The sequence below is a fragment of the Typopeltis vanoorti genome, chromosome 11 (genome assembly GCF_054136105.1).
Source record: "Typopeltis vanoorti isolate ZY-2024b chromosome 11, IOZ_Tvanoo_1.0, whole genome shotgun sequence".
Lineage (NCBI taxonomy): Eukaryota > Metazoa > Arthropoda > Arachnida > Uropygi > Thelyphonidae > Typopeltis > Typopeltis vanoorti.
In genome coordinates, this window is record NC_143559.1 from 136,520,515 (window position 1) to 136,538,311 (window position 17,797).

The following is a 17,797-nucleotide window of genomic DNA, read 5'->3' on the forward strand; positions in this document are numbered from 1 at the left end:
TGTTGCATATAACTAAATTAAAAACAAAAAATTGACAATCCAATTTGCAATGAATATCATGTTAGAGCATTTTTTAGTTCATTAAAACTTTTAGATTCATAAAGTTTAACTACTTAAATTGGAACATTGACCAAGCTTTCAAATATTCCATTTCTAAAAGCGCAAAAAAAAGATGTAATGAACAACTACCTAAGATATCGTTCAGGATTATTGTTAGAGTCTATATATATTTTTGCAAGAGCATTATGAGTTGCTGACTCTGTACAACCTTCATGCACTCGCATTTCTAGCCATGGTAGAAGAAGTTTAAGACGATTTCGTTTTTCTACTTCTTCAACAAGTTCATCAGTAGAAAACTGTCCTCGTACTACCATAATCAAAGATTTGATGACATCTTCAGAACAATCAACATCAAGAAGTCCTCCTACTACAACTGCTAAACGTGAAGGATTTACCTATAATAAAATGCAACACTAGTTATTTCTAAATTTGTATACATACATACTTTCAAGTCAAATCTACCATAATAATGCAACAAAATATAATCAAATTCACTTCAGCAAATATTGTTATAATGAGTGTTCACTATAAGTTCATTATGGTCAGTGGACTGAAAAAATTTCAAGTATTTCACTGAATATAATATAATTAATATGATTTCGATACTAGTTTTAGAGCACAAAATTAAAAAATTAGTTTTTAAATTCATCTTTACAGCAGTTTGAAGCCTGGAATCTGTGCAACTCAACTGCCACATTTTTTTTTTTTTCTCTAAAGCTCTTACATTCCTCTTCTTCCACACTTGCACATCATTCTTCCAAAGAACTCTCCTTTAATTCCCTTCTCATTATCTTTCCATGCATAATGATTTGCCTTGAGAATAATTTTTTTTTTCCTCCATCTCCTAACTGCATTGCTGGCTTTTGCATTATCAGAGATCTTGATTGAGGTCTCATCAGTGGGAGCCAGCTAGATGTGATACCAAGATTAAAGTAATGCAGAAGTCTATATATGAGTTGTCCTGTCCTAAAAATACTTCAGGTGCCAAGTTTATTTGCTTATACTTGGATAAAGGACTAAACCAAGAATATAATTTCTTAGTTTAGTCCTTTATTATATCTTTAATTCATCTTTAATATATAGCATAACTAAGTGAAAAAACTTCCAACAACCTCCACTAACTGTCATACCTTCTGTTAAACTCTTTCACATTAGATCAGTGATGTCTAACTGGTGGCTTCCAGGCTGCAGAATGAAAGTTTGTCACCATTCAAATAAACCAAATTTCATTTCTGAATTTTCTTTCCTATTTTATCATTTTAACAGAACATTCTACAGTTCTTAAGACAAACTAATACTCACTAATATTCACTTCAATGAAAAATAACTGCACACTTTTCAGTTATGTCTCTCTTGTTAACAACTGATTACAACTTTGCGCGTGTGCACACACAGGGAAAAATACTGGAGTTGTTGGCATGCTGAAAAGAGATGCAATCAAGTTGCATGTGTTACACTGCATTGTGCAACAACGATCATTATGGGGATCTCTGAGGCTAATAAAATATACAGGTAGTGAAAACAATGAATTCAATTAGAAATGAAAGCTAGGCTCTTATGAATAAAAAATACAGAATATTTTTAACCAAGAATCAATTGTGCAAATGTTTGTTCTGCACAACTGATCCCTGGTTGAATGCTGAAAAATGTTTAGTGAGACTTTTCAAACTTTAGAAAGATCTCTTCACTGGAAGAAAGAAAGAAAATTCAACTAAAGTCTCAGCAATGTCACTTTAACTGATATCATGCAATATTGCTCTGCAAGGAAAAGACCATAATATCTAATCTTCTGAATCTGGTTTTCATAACAAACTGCCATTGTTAAAATGAAATCTAAAAACGTTTTACTCACTTTGAATCTAACAAACAGCTTTTTTTTCTTTTTTTTTGATGAAATGACAATATTGGTGAAATTATGGATTTTAAAGAATTTGTTCCTAGGCTTGGAACTCAAGAATTTTGATAACAGGTACAACCAACCTAGCAAACTCAAACCACTGAATGTCGAAGTTGAAAAAACAAACCCCTGTTACGTTGCTGACTCGTCCCCTTTTGGTTTTCTTTTTGGCTTTGGGTATTTTGTTATCCTATTATACCCTATTTTAATTTTATATCTTAAGAAGTTACATGTACCTGAAATCGGTTCCTGACAAATTTCTAAAGATCGACTGCACCAGCCAGAAACCAGTTTCTGATACTAAGATTTAAGTTATTAATTATAGCAACAACTCAATTGAGGTTAGAGATCACGTGGTATGCAGTCGTGGCTCCCCTTTTTACAATATTCCCTACTTGTACAGGTCCAAACTTTCTAAGCAGTAATTCAGTCTCAAACACAAGAACTCACAAGGTTTAGTTTAGAAGAATACATTTATTTAAACAAAGGTATTTACACAAAATTATATCTCAATAACATAAAGACTAATTCATGCATAGATTTTCTTACTACTGTGATAGGTCATTCAAATAACCTAAATGTTAAACCCTCTCTTATGTATCTCTCATCATACAAACTCATCTAATTTATGTCAAGAGCATTAGTTAATCATCCTTATTCTTGCATCTAACATTAGGATTAAGTGATGTTCCCGTGGTTATGCAATTCGCGAATATTACAATCTTAGCTAAATGTACATGATATATTCATTCAATCAACAGTCACTGTTTTAGTCAGAGGACTGAACTCTTCCTTGTAAATCTTATATAAGTTGTAGGCTCTCTGTAGGAAACAGGGCTTTCACACATTATCACATATACTGAATTATTTAATAACTTTTCTACTGTAATGTCCTTCTCACACAAGAGATTAAACTAACATAGGAGGGTCCTGTCACAGACGATTAGTCCAAACAGATCATTTAGATGGCTCGAGCAGGGTTATGATCAAAGTTCTCTCTCCTTTTGTTTCCTTTCTTTCTCTATGACTTGTTATATACATAAAATAAAAGTTCTGCACCTTACTGGCTTTTCCTTAGTGAAAATGTCTCCTTAACCTTAATCCCAGGTTTTCTTCAGACATGGCAAGAGTCTCTTGTCGCTCTGCTGTCTGTTGCTTTCTTTTCTCCTCGAAGGATCTCCTTCGCTGTCCTCACATTGGTAGCATATTTACCAATGGCTCTGTCTGCTGGTCTGCCGATGTTCTGCCAGATATCTTGTGCATAACAGATCCCACAGCAATGTGGAATGTTGCTGGATACCGGAGACAAGCTTCCTCAGCCTACGAACAAGAACACAGGAACACGAGAGAGCGTTTAAAGTGTGCGTGGCTCCTTATATTTCATCCACGAGCGCCCTCTCTCAGTACTTTCGTCACCTACTTAACTATTCCTGATTCGCCAGGTATTGATGATGTCACATTTTTTTCTCCATGCCTCTCTTGACGAAACTGTTACAGTTGAGGTTACTGGATGGCTATACGGTTTTTCTGCTGTGTCATTGTGAACGCTTACGTGGTGATTTGACCTTCCGCTGATTGGTTGACATATGATTCCGATTTCTTTAACATAATTTTCCCATTCTGGGCATGAATTTAGAATACAATTTGGGCTATTTTATAACAATCTTATTAATTAAATTGATATAACCTTCTTTGATTACAATTCATTTATTATTTCTTCACTCCTGCTCTTGAGAGTATAAGCATGTCTTTATCGTAAGTCAATTTCTTCTCATGTTGGGTCTGAAATAAATGGCTGGTTATTTCCGACACAACACCCCACTTTTCAAATCATATAAACTTCATTATATGAACTTAAAGATGAATTTATTACAGCTCAATCAGAAACTGCAGCAGATTGTTTAAACTTTTTTCCCCCTCCGCTGAAAAATATCCAAACAAAAAATTTGAATTTAACGTTTGGAAGTACTTGTGCAGGAAGGCATTTTAACATGAAATAACTTAGTCAAAATATCAGAACAATATGAATCACTACTCTTTAACAATTGCTTCAACTTTAAATGATAAGCATCCAAGTTGACATGCAACTACTTTTTAGTGGCATTTATTTGTCAATAAGTGCTCTTGTTAAGTTCCCCCCCCCCCATTTAAATTTCAGTTCTAATATTAATAATGGTTTATTAAATTGAGCAGGAAATCTTTATATGTGCATTAAGTTATATTTCAAAAAAATTAAATAAAAAATTGTGGCCTACCATCATCAAGTGCTATACTAGATGCATTCATCATTTCAACAGACAAACAGTTTCATTCACTCACTGCTCAATGAAAAATCTAACTCTCACCACACAGAACAAACTTCTATGGAGCATCTGATACATCTGTTGACTCGTCAAATTGCAAAGAGAACCAGTTACATATTTCCAAGTAACTTTTTAACTAAGTTTGTATGTCCATTGAAATTACATGTATTCTTCTTGTGACGGTGTTATTTGACAATTGTAAATCTTGTATTGCTGACATAATCTCACGTTTGTTAGAAAATCCCTCAAATAAACAATTGGCACCAGTCAAAAATGCTTCTTTTAACAACTTGCCATCTTGGAACGGTTTTTTCTTCTTTGCGAGCATGTGAGAAATTTTTAAAGAAGCAATGGTGGCATTTTTAGATGTTACTACATCTAGTGAAAACCGACTGTTGGACAGACAGGTTCGATTTTGGTTGATTTATTTTTTTCGTTCTTATTTCAGATTTAAGTGGATAATTCGTATTAAAAGTGGCATGCATTGTCTGCAAGTGACGTTCAACATTATGTTTTTTTGGAATTGCAACACTACTGTTGCACAACAAATAAACACAATTGTCTTTAAAATTAACAAAACAATATTTCCTCCCAAGCAGTGTTAAAATTATAGGTTCGTTGTCTTTTACTTGATTCACTCATTTTAGGATTAAAAATCAAAATATTTCAAAAATTTAAGTACAAGACACCGTCAAAATTATGCGAATATAACTAGCAACAGATAATGAACAACTTCAAATGTGCATCTACTTTACATTGTATGCATTTAATACTCGTCATGTAACATTAAAGCATGCATCATATAGCATGCCATGAATTGTTGCGTGATGTGCACGTGATTATTTCAAACTATAAGGCACATGGCTGAACAACAGCAGGCACACACAAAATGGTTGACGGGTGCCATGGTGCCTACGGGCATAGGGTTGGGAACACCTGGCGTAGACCATCGGATCTGTTTAGGTTAGGGGAGTGAAGTAATGTTTCACTTGTTTCTTTGTATAGCTGTTCCATTAGGAACAGACTTTTGCAAATGACTTTTGTCTTATTCCACTTAACTCTGTCTGGTGTTGATGGCATGTTCTGCAATTCCAGACTGTTCGGATTCAAGGTACTGGATATACGACTGGTGTTCTTCTAACCGGACCTGAGCAGATCTTCCTGTTTGTCTGAAATATGATAACCCACATGAGCAGGGAATCTAGTAGACACCTGGATAGCTGAGATGTGGGAGCTTGCCCTTTGGAGACATTAGAAATGTGGAATTTTTCTGATGGGTCGAAAAGCCACACATATTTAATGGTTTTAGCATCTTAGCTATGCGTTCACTAACCCCATGTACATAGGGGTATACATGTAGGTTCTTCTGTACTTGAAGAGGATGCTGGGGCATGACTATTTAAAGCTCTTTTTATGAAGGACTTCTTATAGCCATTGGATATGAAGATGGAATTAATATATCGTAAGTCTTTTTGTAAAAGTTCTTCTGAAGAACAAAAGGAGTGGGCTCTATGAAGTAGTGTTTTTATAGTCCCTGCCTTTTGACTGGGATGGTGATGTGATTCAGCATGGATGTACTGGCCTGTATGAGTCTCTTTCCTATAGACTGAATTGTAGATAACCATCTGGTTGGTGAAGAATCAAGAGTTCTAAAAAGGCTAACTGCTTATTTACTTCTAAGGTGAACTGGATCCTTGGATGAAGTGCATTAATTTTTGGGAGAAACTGTTATAGTTCTTCTGAGGTGCCCTTCCATATGGCAAAAATGTCGTCCACATATCTGAACCAAATGTTAGGTCTGGGTGTAATGTTGTCAAAGATAAGCTGTTTGAAACTCCATGAAGTAGTTGGCAATAGCAGGAGATATTGCATTACCCATTGCTGTCCCTTCGATTTGTTGGTATAACTGGTTTTTGAAGGAAAAATAACCAGACTTTGTTACAAATTCAAATAATTTGACAATGTCTGGAGGAAATTCTTGGTGTAGCAATTCTATGCTGTCTGCCAACGAAACATTCGTAAATAGCGAAACAACATCTAGACTAATCATAATCTCTGAATCGTCTAGATGCAGATCATGAAGAAAGTATTTTTAACTTGGGTATAGTTATGTTAAAGATACCAAGCAATTTTAAACCTGGTTTTACTCCATTTTTTCCAAGTAAGCAAACAGACAAAATGTCAAGTTTGCGCCTGCAATTTATGCAAGACTAGCTGATCCCACAGGTAGTGCAAGACAAAGGCAATTCGTGGTAGACGTGGAGCAAGCTCTGATCACTAATCTTAATATTTACCCTTAATGCCAAAACACATCTCCAAGAAGGGGATGTATGATGTTTTGTATTAAAGGCAAGGGGCCACGTCTTGCTCCACGTCTACCACGAGTTGCCTTGGTCTTGCACTACCTGTGGGATCAGCTAGTCTTGCATAAATTGCAGGTGCAAACTTGACATTTTGTCTGTTTGCTTACTTGGAAAAAATGGAGTAAAACCAGGTTTAAAATTGCTTGGTATCTTTAACATAACTATACCCAAGTTAAAAATACTTTCTACATCTATATCTCCTGAGATTTTTATTTAATAAGGTTATAACACCTTATGGTAACTCGTTTTGGTAAAATACTTACAAGCTCTGCATTACTAAATCTTGGTATTTCTAGCCTGGCTCCCCACTGATGAGACCTCAATAAAGGTCGAAACCGGTCTGGGTAGTGGGCCCCTTGCCTTTAATACAAAATATCGTACATCCCCTTCTTGGAGATGTGTTTTGGCATTAAGTGTCATTATTAAGATTAGTGATCAGAGCTTGCTCCACGTCTACCACGAGCTGCCTTGGTCTTGCACTACCTGTGGGATCAGCTAGTCTTGCATAAATTGCAGGCGCAAACTTGACATTTTGTCTGTTTGCTTACTTGGAAAAAATGGAGTAAAACCAGGTTTAAAATTGCTTGGTATTTTTAACATAGATGCAGATCAGAAATTTTATTTCTGAAGTGCACAGAAATTTTATATACGTAGCAGTTCTTCTAGTTGAAGAAGTGAGTAAATTTGACAGAAATTTTGATATTTTGTAAGTGGGACAACCTATACAGTCTACAACCAGTCTTAATGGAATTCATGGCTTATGTACTTTTGGAAGACAATATAATCTCAGTGGGTGCCCAAAGAAGGTCTTTAGTATTTTCTTTACATCTTCATCCCATATCGATATTTTTTCTATAAGGGCATTAAGCTTTTTTTATTTGACTACCGGTAAGATCTGAAGTGAAGAGCCTGTAGGTCAAATAGTCGTGGAATAACAGTGATATTTTTCTCTTGTATTCTCTTCTGTCTTGGATGACTACAGCCTTCCCTATGTCAGCTTTCGTAATAATTAGGTTGTTATTTTTTTAGTGATTTCAGTGCTTTTTTGTCCAGCATACGACAGGTTCGGCTGCAGAGGCTTGGCATTAAAAAGAATTTTTGCACACTCGAATCTTGTCCTATTAGCTGTTTTTTGGGGTAAGGATCGAATACCTCTGTCTACACTATGGATACTTTATACTCTATACTGTCTATACTATTATGGGTACTTTATTCGGAGCTACGGCAAAATTATGCCCTTATGACAGAACGAAACGTTCGTTCTCTTTCAGTGGGCAGCCTGATACGTTGATCACTACTCTATCTGTATCAATAACAGTATTGCTAGATTTGGGGTGGCTCACCAGCAAATCAAACTTGCATCTCAATCTATCACGAGAAGCATTAAAAATCTTTCGGTATGACATCGATAAAATGCGTAAAACAATGTTAAAATTTTCAGTCTCTAATACTGGTTCTATAGCGTTCTTAATATCTATTATTTCTTTGTTCAGAAGGGCAAGAGTGCTCCAGCATCTTCTTTAAGTACAGAAGAACCTACACGTATACCTATCCCCTATGTACAAGGGTTAGTGAACGCACAGCTAAGGTGCTAAAACCAGTAAATATCTGTGTAGCTTCTCGACCCGTCAGAAAAATCTCCACGTTCCTAATGTCCCCAAAGGACAAGCTCCCACATCTCAGCTATCCAGCTGTCTACCAGATTCCCTGCTCGTGTGGGTTATATTTTGGACAAACAGGAAGATCTGCTGTCTGGTTAGAAAAACACCAGTCGTATATCCGGTACCTTGAACCCGAACAGTCTGGAATTGCAGAACATGCCATCAACACCAGACAGAGTTAAGTGGAACAAGACAAAAGTCATTCACAAAAGTGGGTTCTAATGGAACGTCTATACAAAGAAACATGCAAAACATTACTTCACTCCATTAACCTAAACAGATCCGATGGGCTATGTCTTTTCCCCTTGTGGGAGATAGTATTTTATAAAGCAGCAAATCTCTTCTAACATAATTGTATACACACATATTTAATTATAAAAAAAATTTTAATTATTATAATTGAATAATTAAATAATTATTATTAAATAATTACATTTAAATGATTTTTAAAAAATAATAATTAAATATATTTAAGAAATTTAACCTTAGCTACATAAGGTGGTGCTTTGTGAATATAACAATTATTGTTTAATTAGCCTTGTACCTGTACTGATGATGCCTGTGATACTCAGGTGAAAATTCTACGAATAAAGAATTTATGCGAGTTAATTCCGTGATTATAATTGTTAGTAATTATTTAGTTGTAAGTCAGCAGTTAGAACTGAAGTACAGGAAGATGGTTTAATGTTAAATCTGGAGTGAGACAAGGATGTAACATTATCCCCTCTGTTATTCATTATCTATATGGATCACATTATGAACGAAAGTGGTATTAAACATGATATCAAAATTGGAGATGTTAATGTCAGCTCTTTGCTTTATGTGGATGATGTTATAATTCTAAATAAATCTGCTACAAGTCTGCAAGATTCTCTCACTAGATTGAATAACTGTTGTAATAGATATGGTATGAAGGTCAGCAATAAAAAGACAAAGACAATGAAAATAGGCAGAATCATCGAAAATATCAACTGCACTGTGAACTGAGAACCTGTGGAACAAGTAAAACATTTCACCTACTTTGGCACGATTTTTAGTGAAGATGGGAAATTAAATATGGAAATAAACAACAGAATCAACAAAGCTGGTATGGTAGGAAGTCAATTGAATAAATTCATATGGAATAAGAGAAATTAGTCGGAACACTAAATTAGCTATATACAAGACAATATTCAAGCCAATTTTAACTTATGGATCTGAGAGCTGGGTCAGAAGTAAAACACTTGACCAAAGACTAGAGACAACAGATATGAGAGTCCTGAGAAAGATTATAGGTGTGAACAGATGGCATCAATGGCAATATCATATTAAAAACGAGGATATTAGGAAAGAATTTTAAGTTGTCAGCATCCAGGAATGCATTAGCAGAGCTAATCTCAGGTGATATGGTCACTTAAACAGAATGAGTGAAGAAAGATTAGCAAAACAAGTGTTCTCTGCCAGGTTGGCAGGAAAATGACCCAGAGGAAGACCAAGATATAGGTGGATTGATACGGTACAAAGTGCCTTAGACGATAGAAAAATAAGATCTGATAATATTGGAGTCTTGACAAGTAACAGACCGATTTGGAGGAAAACTGTAGATAGGAAGTTAGTAATGATGTAAATTTTTCATGTAGTACTATCATATCCGGTATACCCCTTGAGGATACATGGCAGGAATTTGATGATGTAATTATTTAGATTTTAGGATTTAGCAGCCAAGATAGTGCTTAAGAAAGACATAAAAATTCAGTTTGTGGATGCCATTAGTGGATAACTGTACAATATAGTAGATAAAGAAAATTTGGAGGAGCCCTCTCACCAGGAAAATTCCAATTTAAAACCTCCTCCACTTATGCAAGAAGTTGAAAGAGCAGTTAAGCAGCTTAACAGCAATAAGGCCCTAGGTGCAGATGGAATCCTAGCAGAGTTAAAGCTGGAAATGAACTACAGAGCTGTTAGTTTAATCTCTCATGCTAGCAATATTTTACAAAAGATTATTCTAAACAGGATTGAGACAGAGATGCCTGAGGAACAAGCAGGTTTTGGAAGAGGTAAGAGTACCAGAGATCAGATCCTTTACTTGAGGCAGATTAGAAAAGTATGAAGAATTTAGATTCCCTAATCCTGAATCCTCTACACTGCTTCCTCATCCCCAAGAAACCCAAATTACTAGACTTGTGCACAGTAATCAAAATGTGGGTGTATCAAGACCTTATAAAGAGGAATTACAACTTCCATATCTCTACTTGTTATGTGTTCAACATTGATGGCACTGGAGTACAGTGCCATCAATGTGATACACAGCTTATAATTTATTTATCCTGAAGTACATAACTTTACATTTCTGAACATTAATCTGACACCCATTAACTTTTGCCCATACTGACAGCACATTTAAATCATCCTGCAAGCTCTCCACATCACCTTAACTATTACTCTAATTTCGCATCAGCAAACAACTGAATATTTTCTTTCAGGTTATTTCCTATATCATTTATGTATAAATTAAATAGCAATGGTCCCAGCACTGAACCTTGTGGCACGGCCACTCGTCACGACTTTTTGATATCTGCTCAGCAGCCACCCTCTTATCCACTTAACCAGTGTCATATCGATCCTCATTTGTTTTCATTTGCATGGTATTCTGTCAAATGCCTTTGCAAAATCATCATGTAGCCATTTCCTTAATCCAACTCAGTTGTTTCTCTATTATAAAGAGTTAGTAAATTACTAAGCATGACCGACCCTACATAAAGCCATGCTGACCCTCATACAGTATCATATTTTTATCTACTAATTCTTAAATTCTCTATTGAACTAATTTTTTAATACTTTTACCACCATGCCCGAGATACTGATTGGTCTATACTTTGCTACTGAAGTCTCAGAACCTTCCTTATGCAAAGGAATAATTTTGTCCTCTTTCTGCTCCCTTGGAACTCTACCAGAGCTGAGACTTAAACAGCTTCATCAAAGGCATTCAGTGGCAAACCCTGAAGAAATCAGAAAACATGGATTGATTAAGCCATAGAAGGCTTGTGCTCTTGCAGCATACAGAAAAAAATGCAAGAAAACAAAGCACTGTGTAAATTGACTAAACAAAAGTCATGGGAAGACTGCTAAAATAAAATAACAAAATCAGGTAAGATATTCTGGAGGCTACTGAAGGGCTCGAGATGGAAGAAATAGTATTGTAAAAGGAATCACATGATAAAGGTGATAAGAAATGCAAATATTCTAGATGTCTGGAGTAATTATTTTGAAAGACTGCCAAGTGAGACAAGTAATGAAAAACAGAAAGCAATCAATACTTGAAGTAAAAAAAGCTTATCAATAACCTGAAATGTAGAAAGGCAGCTGGAGTAGATGTAGTGGCTACACTGTATAATTCAGAAGGTCTGGTCAGAGATCAAATTACAAATGATTGCAGCAGAGCTCTCATAGTACCCATCTTTAAAAAGGGAAATAAAACTCAGTGAGAATTAGAGGAATTTCTCTGCTTAGTGTTCTGCTAAGATTTATGCAAGAATACTTTAGAGAAGGCTAGAAAATTTTAAGGGATGCTTGGAGAAGAACAAGCTGAATTCAGGCCATATACAGATTGTCAGGATGAGATTTAGAGACAAACAGTTGCAAACTGACGGGCAGAGACCAAGAGGTTATTGTTCCCTTTACTGACCCTTCATAAGACCCCATCTTGACTACTGTGTGCAGACCTGGGTGCCAGGGTTTCTTCTTGATGGGGAGGAGGTGAAGAGGATCCAGAGACGAGTGACCAAGATGGTAGCAGGTCTATGGAATGAATATTACAAAAACAGGTTGAAGATTTGTGGGTTACAATAATTGGTTTATAGGCAGAAAAGAGATGATATGATTGAGACATAGAAATTACTGAAGTTTTTTTTACAAGATTAATTCAAAGGAATTAATCCAAAAATTAAAGGAAATTTTTCAAAACAATTTTTGTGGTGGGAGAGCTAGGGCCATCCATGGAAACTGATGTGTAGTTAGCAAAGGTGTGTTAAAACTGTTATTTTTTTGCTTGGAGAAAGGTGAATGAGTGGAAAAGGTTGCCAGAATCTGTTGTGGATGCCATGACTGTGAATGAGTTCAAAGCAAAGTATGATAGATAATGCACAAATGTTAGATAGTTCTTAACATGATTTTTAGGGCCACCCTCAATGAGTGTGAAGACTTCTGAAAGTTTCCCATAATAATATAATAAATGCATGTGAATATAACAGGAATCTATATTATAGTTTTATAGATCTGGAGAAGGGGTGCTTAAGGGTCAAGGCTGTATAACTGAGAGGAGACCTCCACATAGCCTTTAAAGGAATGCGGAGAACCTACCAGGGCTTCTGACCTAATGTCCAATCCTCACCTTCTCGTGGTGCACCCTGTTGGGTATCTACTTTGATACTGAACGAACGAGGATGGGCTGGCAATTTGGGATTTAGCCGACCAAATTGTATTCTTATTGGTTAAACCAAAATAAAAAATGATGGTACAACATGACAAAATTTCATGCCGGCTGGAGCGTCGGCCGGTTAAACAAGGCCCCCGTTGTTTTCGCCAGGGAACCAGGGCGAACAGCGAAAAGTCAGCTACTGGAACAAATCTGAAAACAAACCCCAACTCAACATCACCAGAGTTAAAGATCGGTACTATCAACGTAAGAAGCCTGAATGGCAAAGAAATGGAGCTAGCTGAGGAATTAGATAAGTACCAGATCGACATAATAGGGGTGACTGAAACAAAAAAGACCAAAACTGGTGAGATCTTTCTGAGCAATAAATACAAAATGTTATATTCAGGCAATGACAATCAAGGAAAAGAAGGAGTAGCCATAGTATTTAACACAAAATACGAGGCTAATCTTCTTGAATGGCAGTCAGTCTCAAGTAGAGTAATGTGGGCAAATATGAGAATGGGGAACTGGACAATGAGACTTATTTGTGCCTATGGTCCCACAGAAGGTTCTACTAAGGTAGAAGCGGATGAATTTTTTGAGTCTTTAGAAAAAGCAACTGACACAATGAAAAAGGAAAAGTTGGTCCTTGTTGGAGATCTAAATAGCAGAGTAGGAAATGATTGTGAGACATACAAAAATATTTTGGGAAAATTTCGAGAAAAGAGCAAAGCTAATAATAATAACAAATATCTGTTGGATTTCTGCTCAGGACATGGACTGGTTATTACTAACACCATGTTCCAACATAAAAATGTGCACAAATTCACATGGAGAGAAGAGGCTAGGAATAAGAAAAGTCTCATTGACTATGTTATTGTTGATAGTGATGTTTTCTCCTTGGTGCAGGACACCAGAGTGTACAGAGGATTTGAAATTGGAAGTGATCACTACTATTTAGTCTTGAGCAGGATAAAATTGAATTTCATATTGAAAAGAATAACATGCAAGAAAGTTTTAAAGTGAATAAAAGTTGAGCAGCTCTCAGATGTGAACTGTAGACTAAAATACAGAAAGATTATTGAAAAGAAAATGAAAGAGTTTGAGAACAGGAATCAAAACCTTGGAGATTCAGTGGCAAACTCTGAAGAAAACATTGATTGATTCTGCCAGAGAGGCATGTGGTGAGGTTATCTGTAAGGATAAAAAAATCAGAACTCCTTGGTGGACACAGGAAGTTAAAGAGGCAGTGAAGGAAAAGAAGAAAGCATACCAAAAGTACCTGTCAAATAAGTCAGCTTGTGCTCTTCGAGAATATAGAGACAAATGCAAGAATGCTAAACACTGTAAAACTAGCTAAACAAAACTCATGGGAGGACTTTGGCAAGAATATAGAAAATAAATATCAAGAAGGTGGCAAAATATTCTGGAGGTTGTTGAAGAAGCTTAGGAATGGAGGAAAGAGTGCTGTAAAAGGAGTTAGAGATGATAAAGGTGACATGAAAACAGGAGAAAAAGATATCCTTGAAGTATGGAGTAATTACTTTGAAAAACTGCTAAATGAAACAAGCAGTGATGACAGCACAGTGATAAAAAAACACTGACCAGGCATGCAGTCAGGAATACATATCCATACTTGAAGTAGAAAAAGCCATCAAAGGCTTGAAATGTGGAAAGGCAGCAGGAGTAGATGATATTCGACCAGAAATGCTGAAGTATGGTGGTATAAAAGTCTTACAGTGGCTGCACTGCATAGTTCAGAAAGCCTGGACAGAGGAACGAATTCCGGATGATTGGAGTAGAGCTGTGATAGTACCCATATATAAAAAGGGAAATAAAACTGAATGTGAGAATTACAGAGGTATTTCCCTACTGAGTGTTCCTGGCAAGATCTATGCAAGTATACTTGAGAAACGGTTGAGAAGAATTGTGGAAGAAAAGCTTGGTGAAGAATAAGCTGGATTCAGGCCAAATAGAGGCGGTCAGGATCAGATCTTCACTTTACGACAAATAGTCGAGAAAGCATGATAATACAACAAAGATCTGTATTTAAGTTTTGTCGATTTGGAAAAGGCATATGACAAGGTGCCAAGAGAGAGAGAAGCTATTCAATACACTGCAGTTATATGGTGTCAATGGGGCATTATATCAAGCAATACTTTGTCTTTATTTGAGTTGTAAGTCAGCAGTTAGAATTGAAGGAAGTACAGGAAGATGGTTTAATGTTAAATCTGGTGTGAGACAAGGATGTACATTATCCCCTCTGTTATTCATTATCTATATGGGTCACATTAAACCTGATATCAAAATTGAAGATGTTAATGTCAGCTCTTTGCTTTATGCGGATGATGTTATACTTCTAAATAAATCCGCTACAAGTCTGCAAGATTCTCTGACTAAATTGAATAGCTGTTGTAATAGATATGGTAACGGTCAACAATAAAAAGACAAAGACAATGAAAATAGGTAGAATCATTGAAAATGTCAACTGTGTTGTGAATGGAGAACCTGTGGAACAAGTAAAACATTTCAGCTACTTAGGCACGATTTTTAGTGAAGATGGTAAATTAAATATAGAAATAGACAACAGAATCAGCAAAGCTACGAGGGTGGGAAGTCAATTGAATAAATTCATATGGAATAAGAGAAATTAGTCGGAACACTAAATTAGCTATATACAAGACAATATTCAAGCCAATTTTAACTTATGGATCTGAGAGCTGGGTCAGAAGTAAAACACTTGACCAAAGACTAGAGACAACAGATATGAGAGTCCTGAGAAAGATTATAGGTGTGAACAGATGGCATCAATGGCAATATCATATTAAAAACGAGGATATTAGGAAAGAATTTTAAGTTGTCAGCATCCAGGAATGCATTAGCAGAGCTAATCTCAGGTGATATGGTCACTTAAACAGAATGAGTGAAGAAAGATTAGCAAAACAAGTGTTCTCTGCCAGGTTGGCAGGAAAATGACCCAGAGGAAGACCAAGATATAGGTGGATTGATACGGTACAAAGTGCCTTAGACGATAGAAAAATAAGATCTGATAATATTGGAGTCTTGACAAGTAACAGACCGATTTGGAGGAAAACTGTAGATAGGAAGTTAGTAATGATGTAAATTTTTCATGTAGTACTATCATATCCGGTATACCCCTTGAGGATACATGGCAGGAATTTGATGATGTAATTATTTAGATTTTAGGATTTAGCAGCCAAGATAGTGCTTAAGAAAGACATAAAAATTCAGTTTGTGGATGCCATTAGTGGATAACTGTACAATATAGTAGATAAAGAAAATTTGGAGGAGCCCTCTCACCAGGAAAATTCCAATTTAAAACCTCCTCCACTTAGGCAAGAAGTTGAAAGAGCAGTTAAGCAGCTTAACAGCAATAAGGCCCTAGGTGCAGATGGAATCCTAGCAGAGTTAAAGCTGGAAATGAACTACAGAGCTGTTAGTTTAATCTCTCATGCTAGCAATATTTTACAAAAGATTATTCTAAACAGGATTGAGACAGAGATGCCTGAGGAACAAGCAGGTTTTGGAAGAGGTAAGAGTACCAGAGATCAGATCCTTTACTTGAGGCAGATTAGAAAAGTATGAAGAATTTAGATTCCCTAATCCTGAATCCTCTACACTGCTTCCTCATCCCCAAGAAACCCAAATTACTAGACTTGTGCACAGTAATCAAAATGTGGGTGTATCAAGACCTTATAAAGAGGAATTACAACTTCCATATCTCTACTTGTTATGTGTTCAACATTGATGGCACTGGAGTACAGTGCCATCAATGTGATACACAGCTTATAATTTATTTATCCTGAAGTACATAACTTTACATTTCTGAACATTAATCTGACACCCATTAACTTTTGCCCATACTGACAGCACATTTAAATCATCCTGCAAGCTCTCCACATCACCTTAACTATTACTCTAATTTCGCATCAGCAAACAACTGAATATTTTCTTTCAGGTTATTTCCTATATCATTTATGTATAAATTAAATAGCAATGGTCCCAGCACTGAACCTTGTGGCACGGCCACTCGTCACGACTTTTTGATATCTGCTCAGCAGCCACCCTCTTATCCACTTAACCAGTGTCATATCGATCCTCATTTGTTTTCATTTGCATGGTATTCTGTCAAATGCCTTTGCAAAATCATCATGTAGCCATTTCCTTAATCCAACTCAGTTGTTTCTCTATTATAAAGAGTTAGTAAATTACTAAGCATGACCGACCCTACATAAAGCCATGCTGACCCTCATACAGTATCATATTTTTATCTACTAATTCTTAAATTCTCTATTGAACTAATTTTTTAATACTTTTACCACCATGCCCGAGATACTGATTGGTCTATACTTTGCTACTGAAGTCTCAGAACCTTCCTTATGCAAAGGAATAATTTTGTCCTCTTTCTGCTCCCTTGGAACTCTACCAGAGCTGAGACTTAAACAGCTTCATCAAAGGCATTCAGTGGCAAACCCTGAAGAAATCAGAAAACATGGATTGATTAAGCCATAGAAGGCTTGTGCTCTTGCAGCATACAGAAAAAAATGCAAGAAAACAAAGCACTGTGTAAATTGACTAAACAAAAGTCATGGGAAGACTGCTAAAATAAAATAACAAAATCAGGTAAGATATTCTGGAGGCTACTGAAGGGCTCGAGATGGAAGAAATAGTATTGTAAAAGGAATCACATGATAAAGGTGATAAGAAATGCAAATATTCTAGATGTCTGGAGTAATTATTTTGAAAGACTGCCAAGTGAGACAAGTAATGAAAAACAGAAAGCAATCAATACTTGAAGTAAAAAAAGCTTATCAATAACCTGAAATGTAGAAAGGCAGCTGGAGTAGATGTAGTGGCTACACTGTATAATTCAGAAGGTCTGGTCAGAGATCAAATTACAAATGATTGCAGCAGAGCTCTCATAGTACCCATCTTTAAAAAGGGAAATAAAACTCAGTGAGAATTAGAGGAATTTCTCTGCTTAGTGTTCTGCTAAGATTTATGCAAGAATACTTTAGAGAAGGCTAGAAAATTTTAAGGGATGCTTGGAGAAGAACAAGCTGAATTCAGGCCATATACAGATTGTCAGGATGAGA

General features: G+C 36.0%; 1 protein-coding gene across 1 annotated transcript in view; it reads right to left on the bottom strand.

Moving 5' to 3' along the window:
• Chc (clathrin heavy chain) overlaps nucleotides 1–17,797 on the bottom strand; it is a 533,133-nt gene that overhangs the window by 212,274 nt on the left and 303,062 nt on the right. The window contains exon 18 of the mRNA XM_090400150.1: nucleotides 190–455. Coding sequence (XP_090256276.1) covers nucleotides 190–455 — 266 coding nt within the window. The remainder of the gene's footprint in view (nucleotides 1–189; nucleotides 456–17,797) is intronic.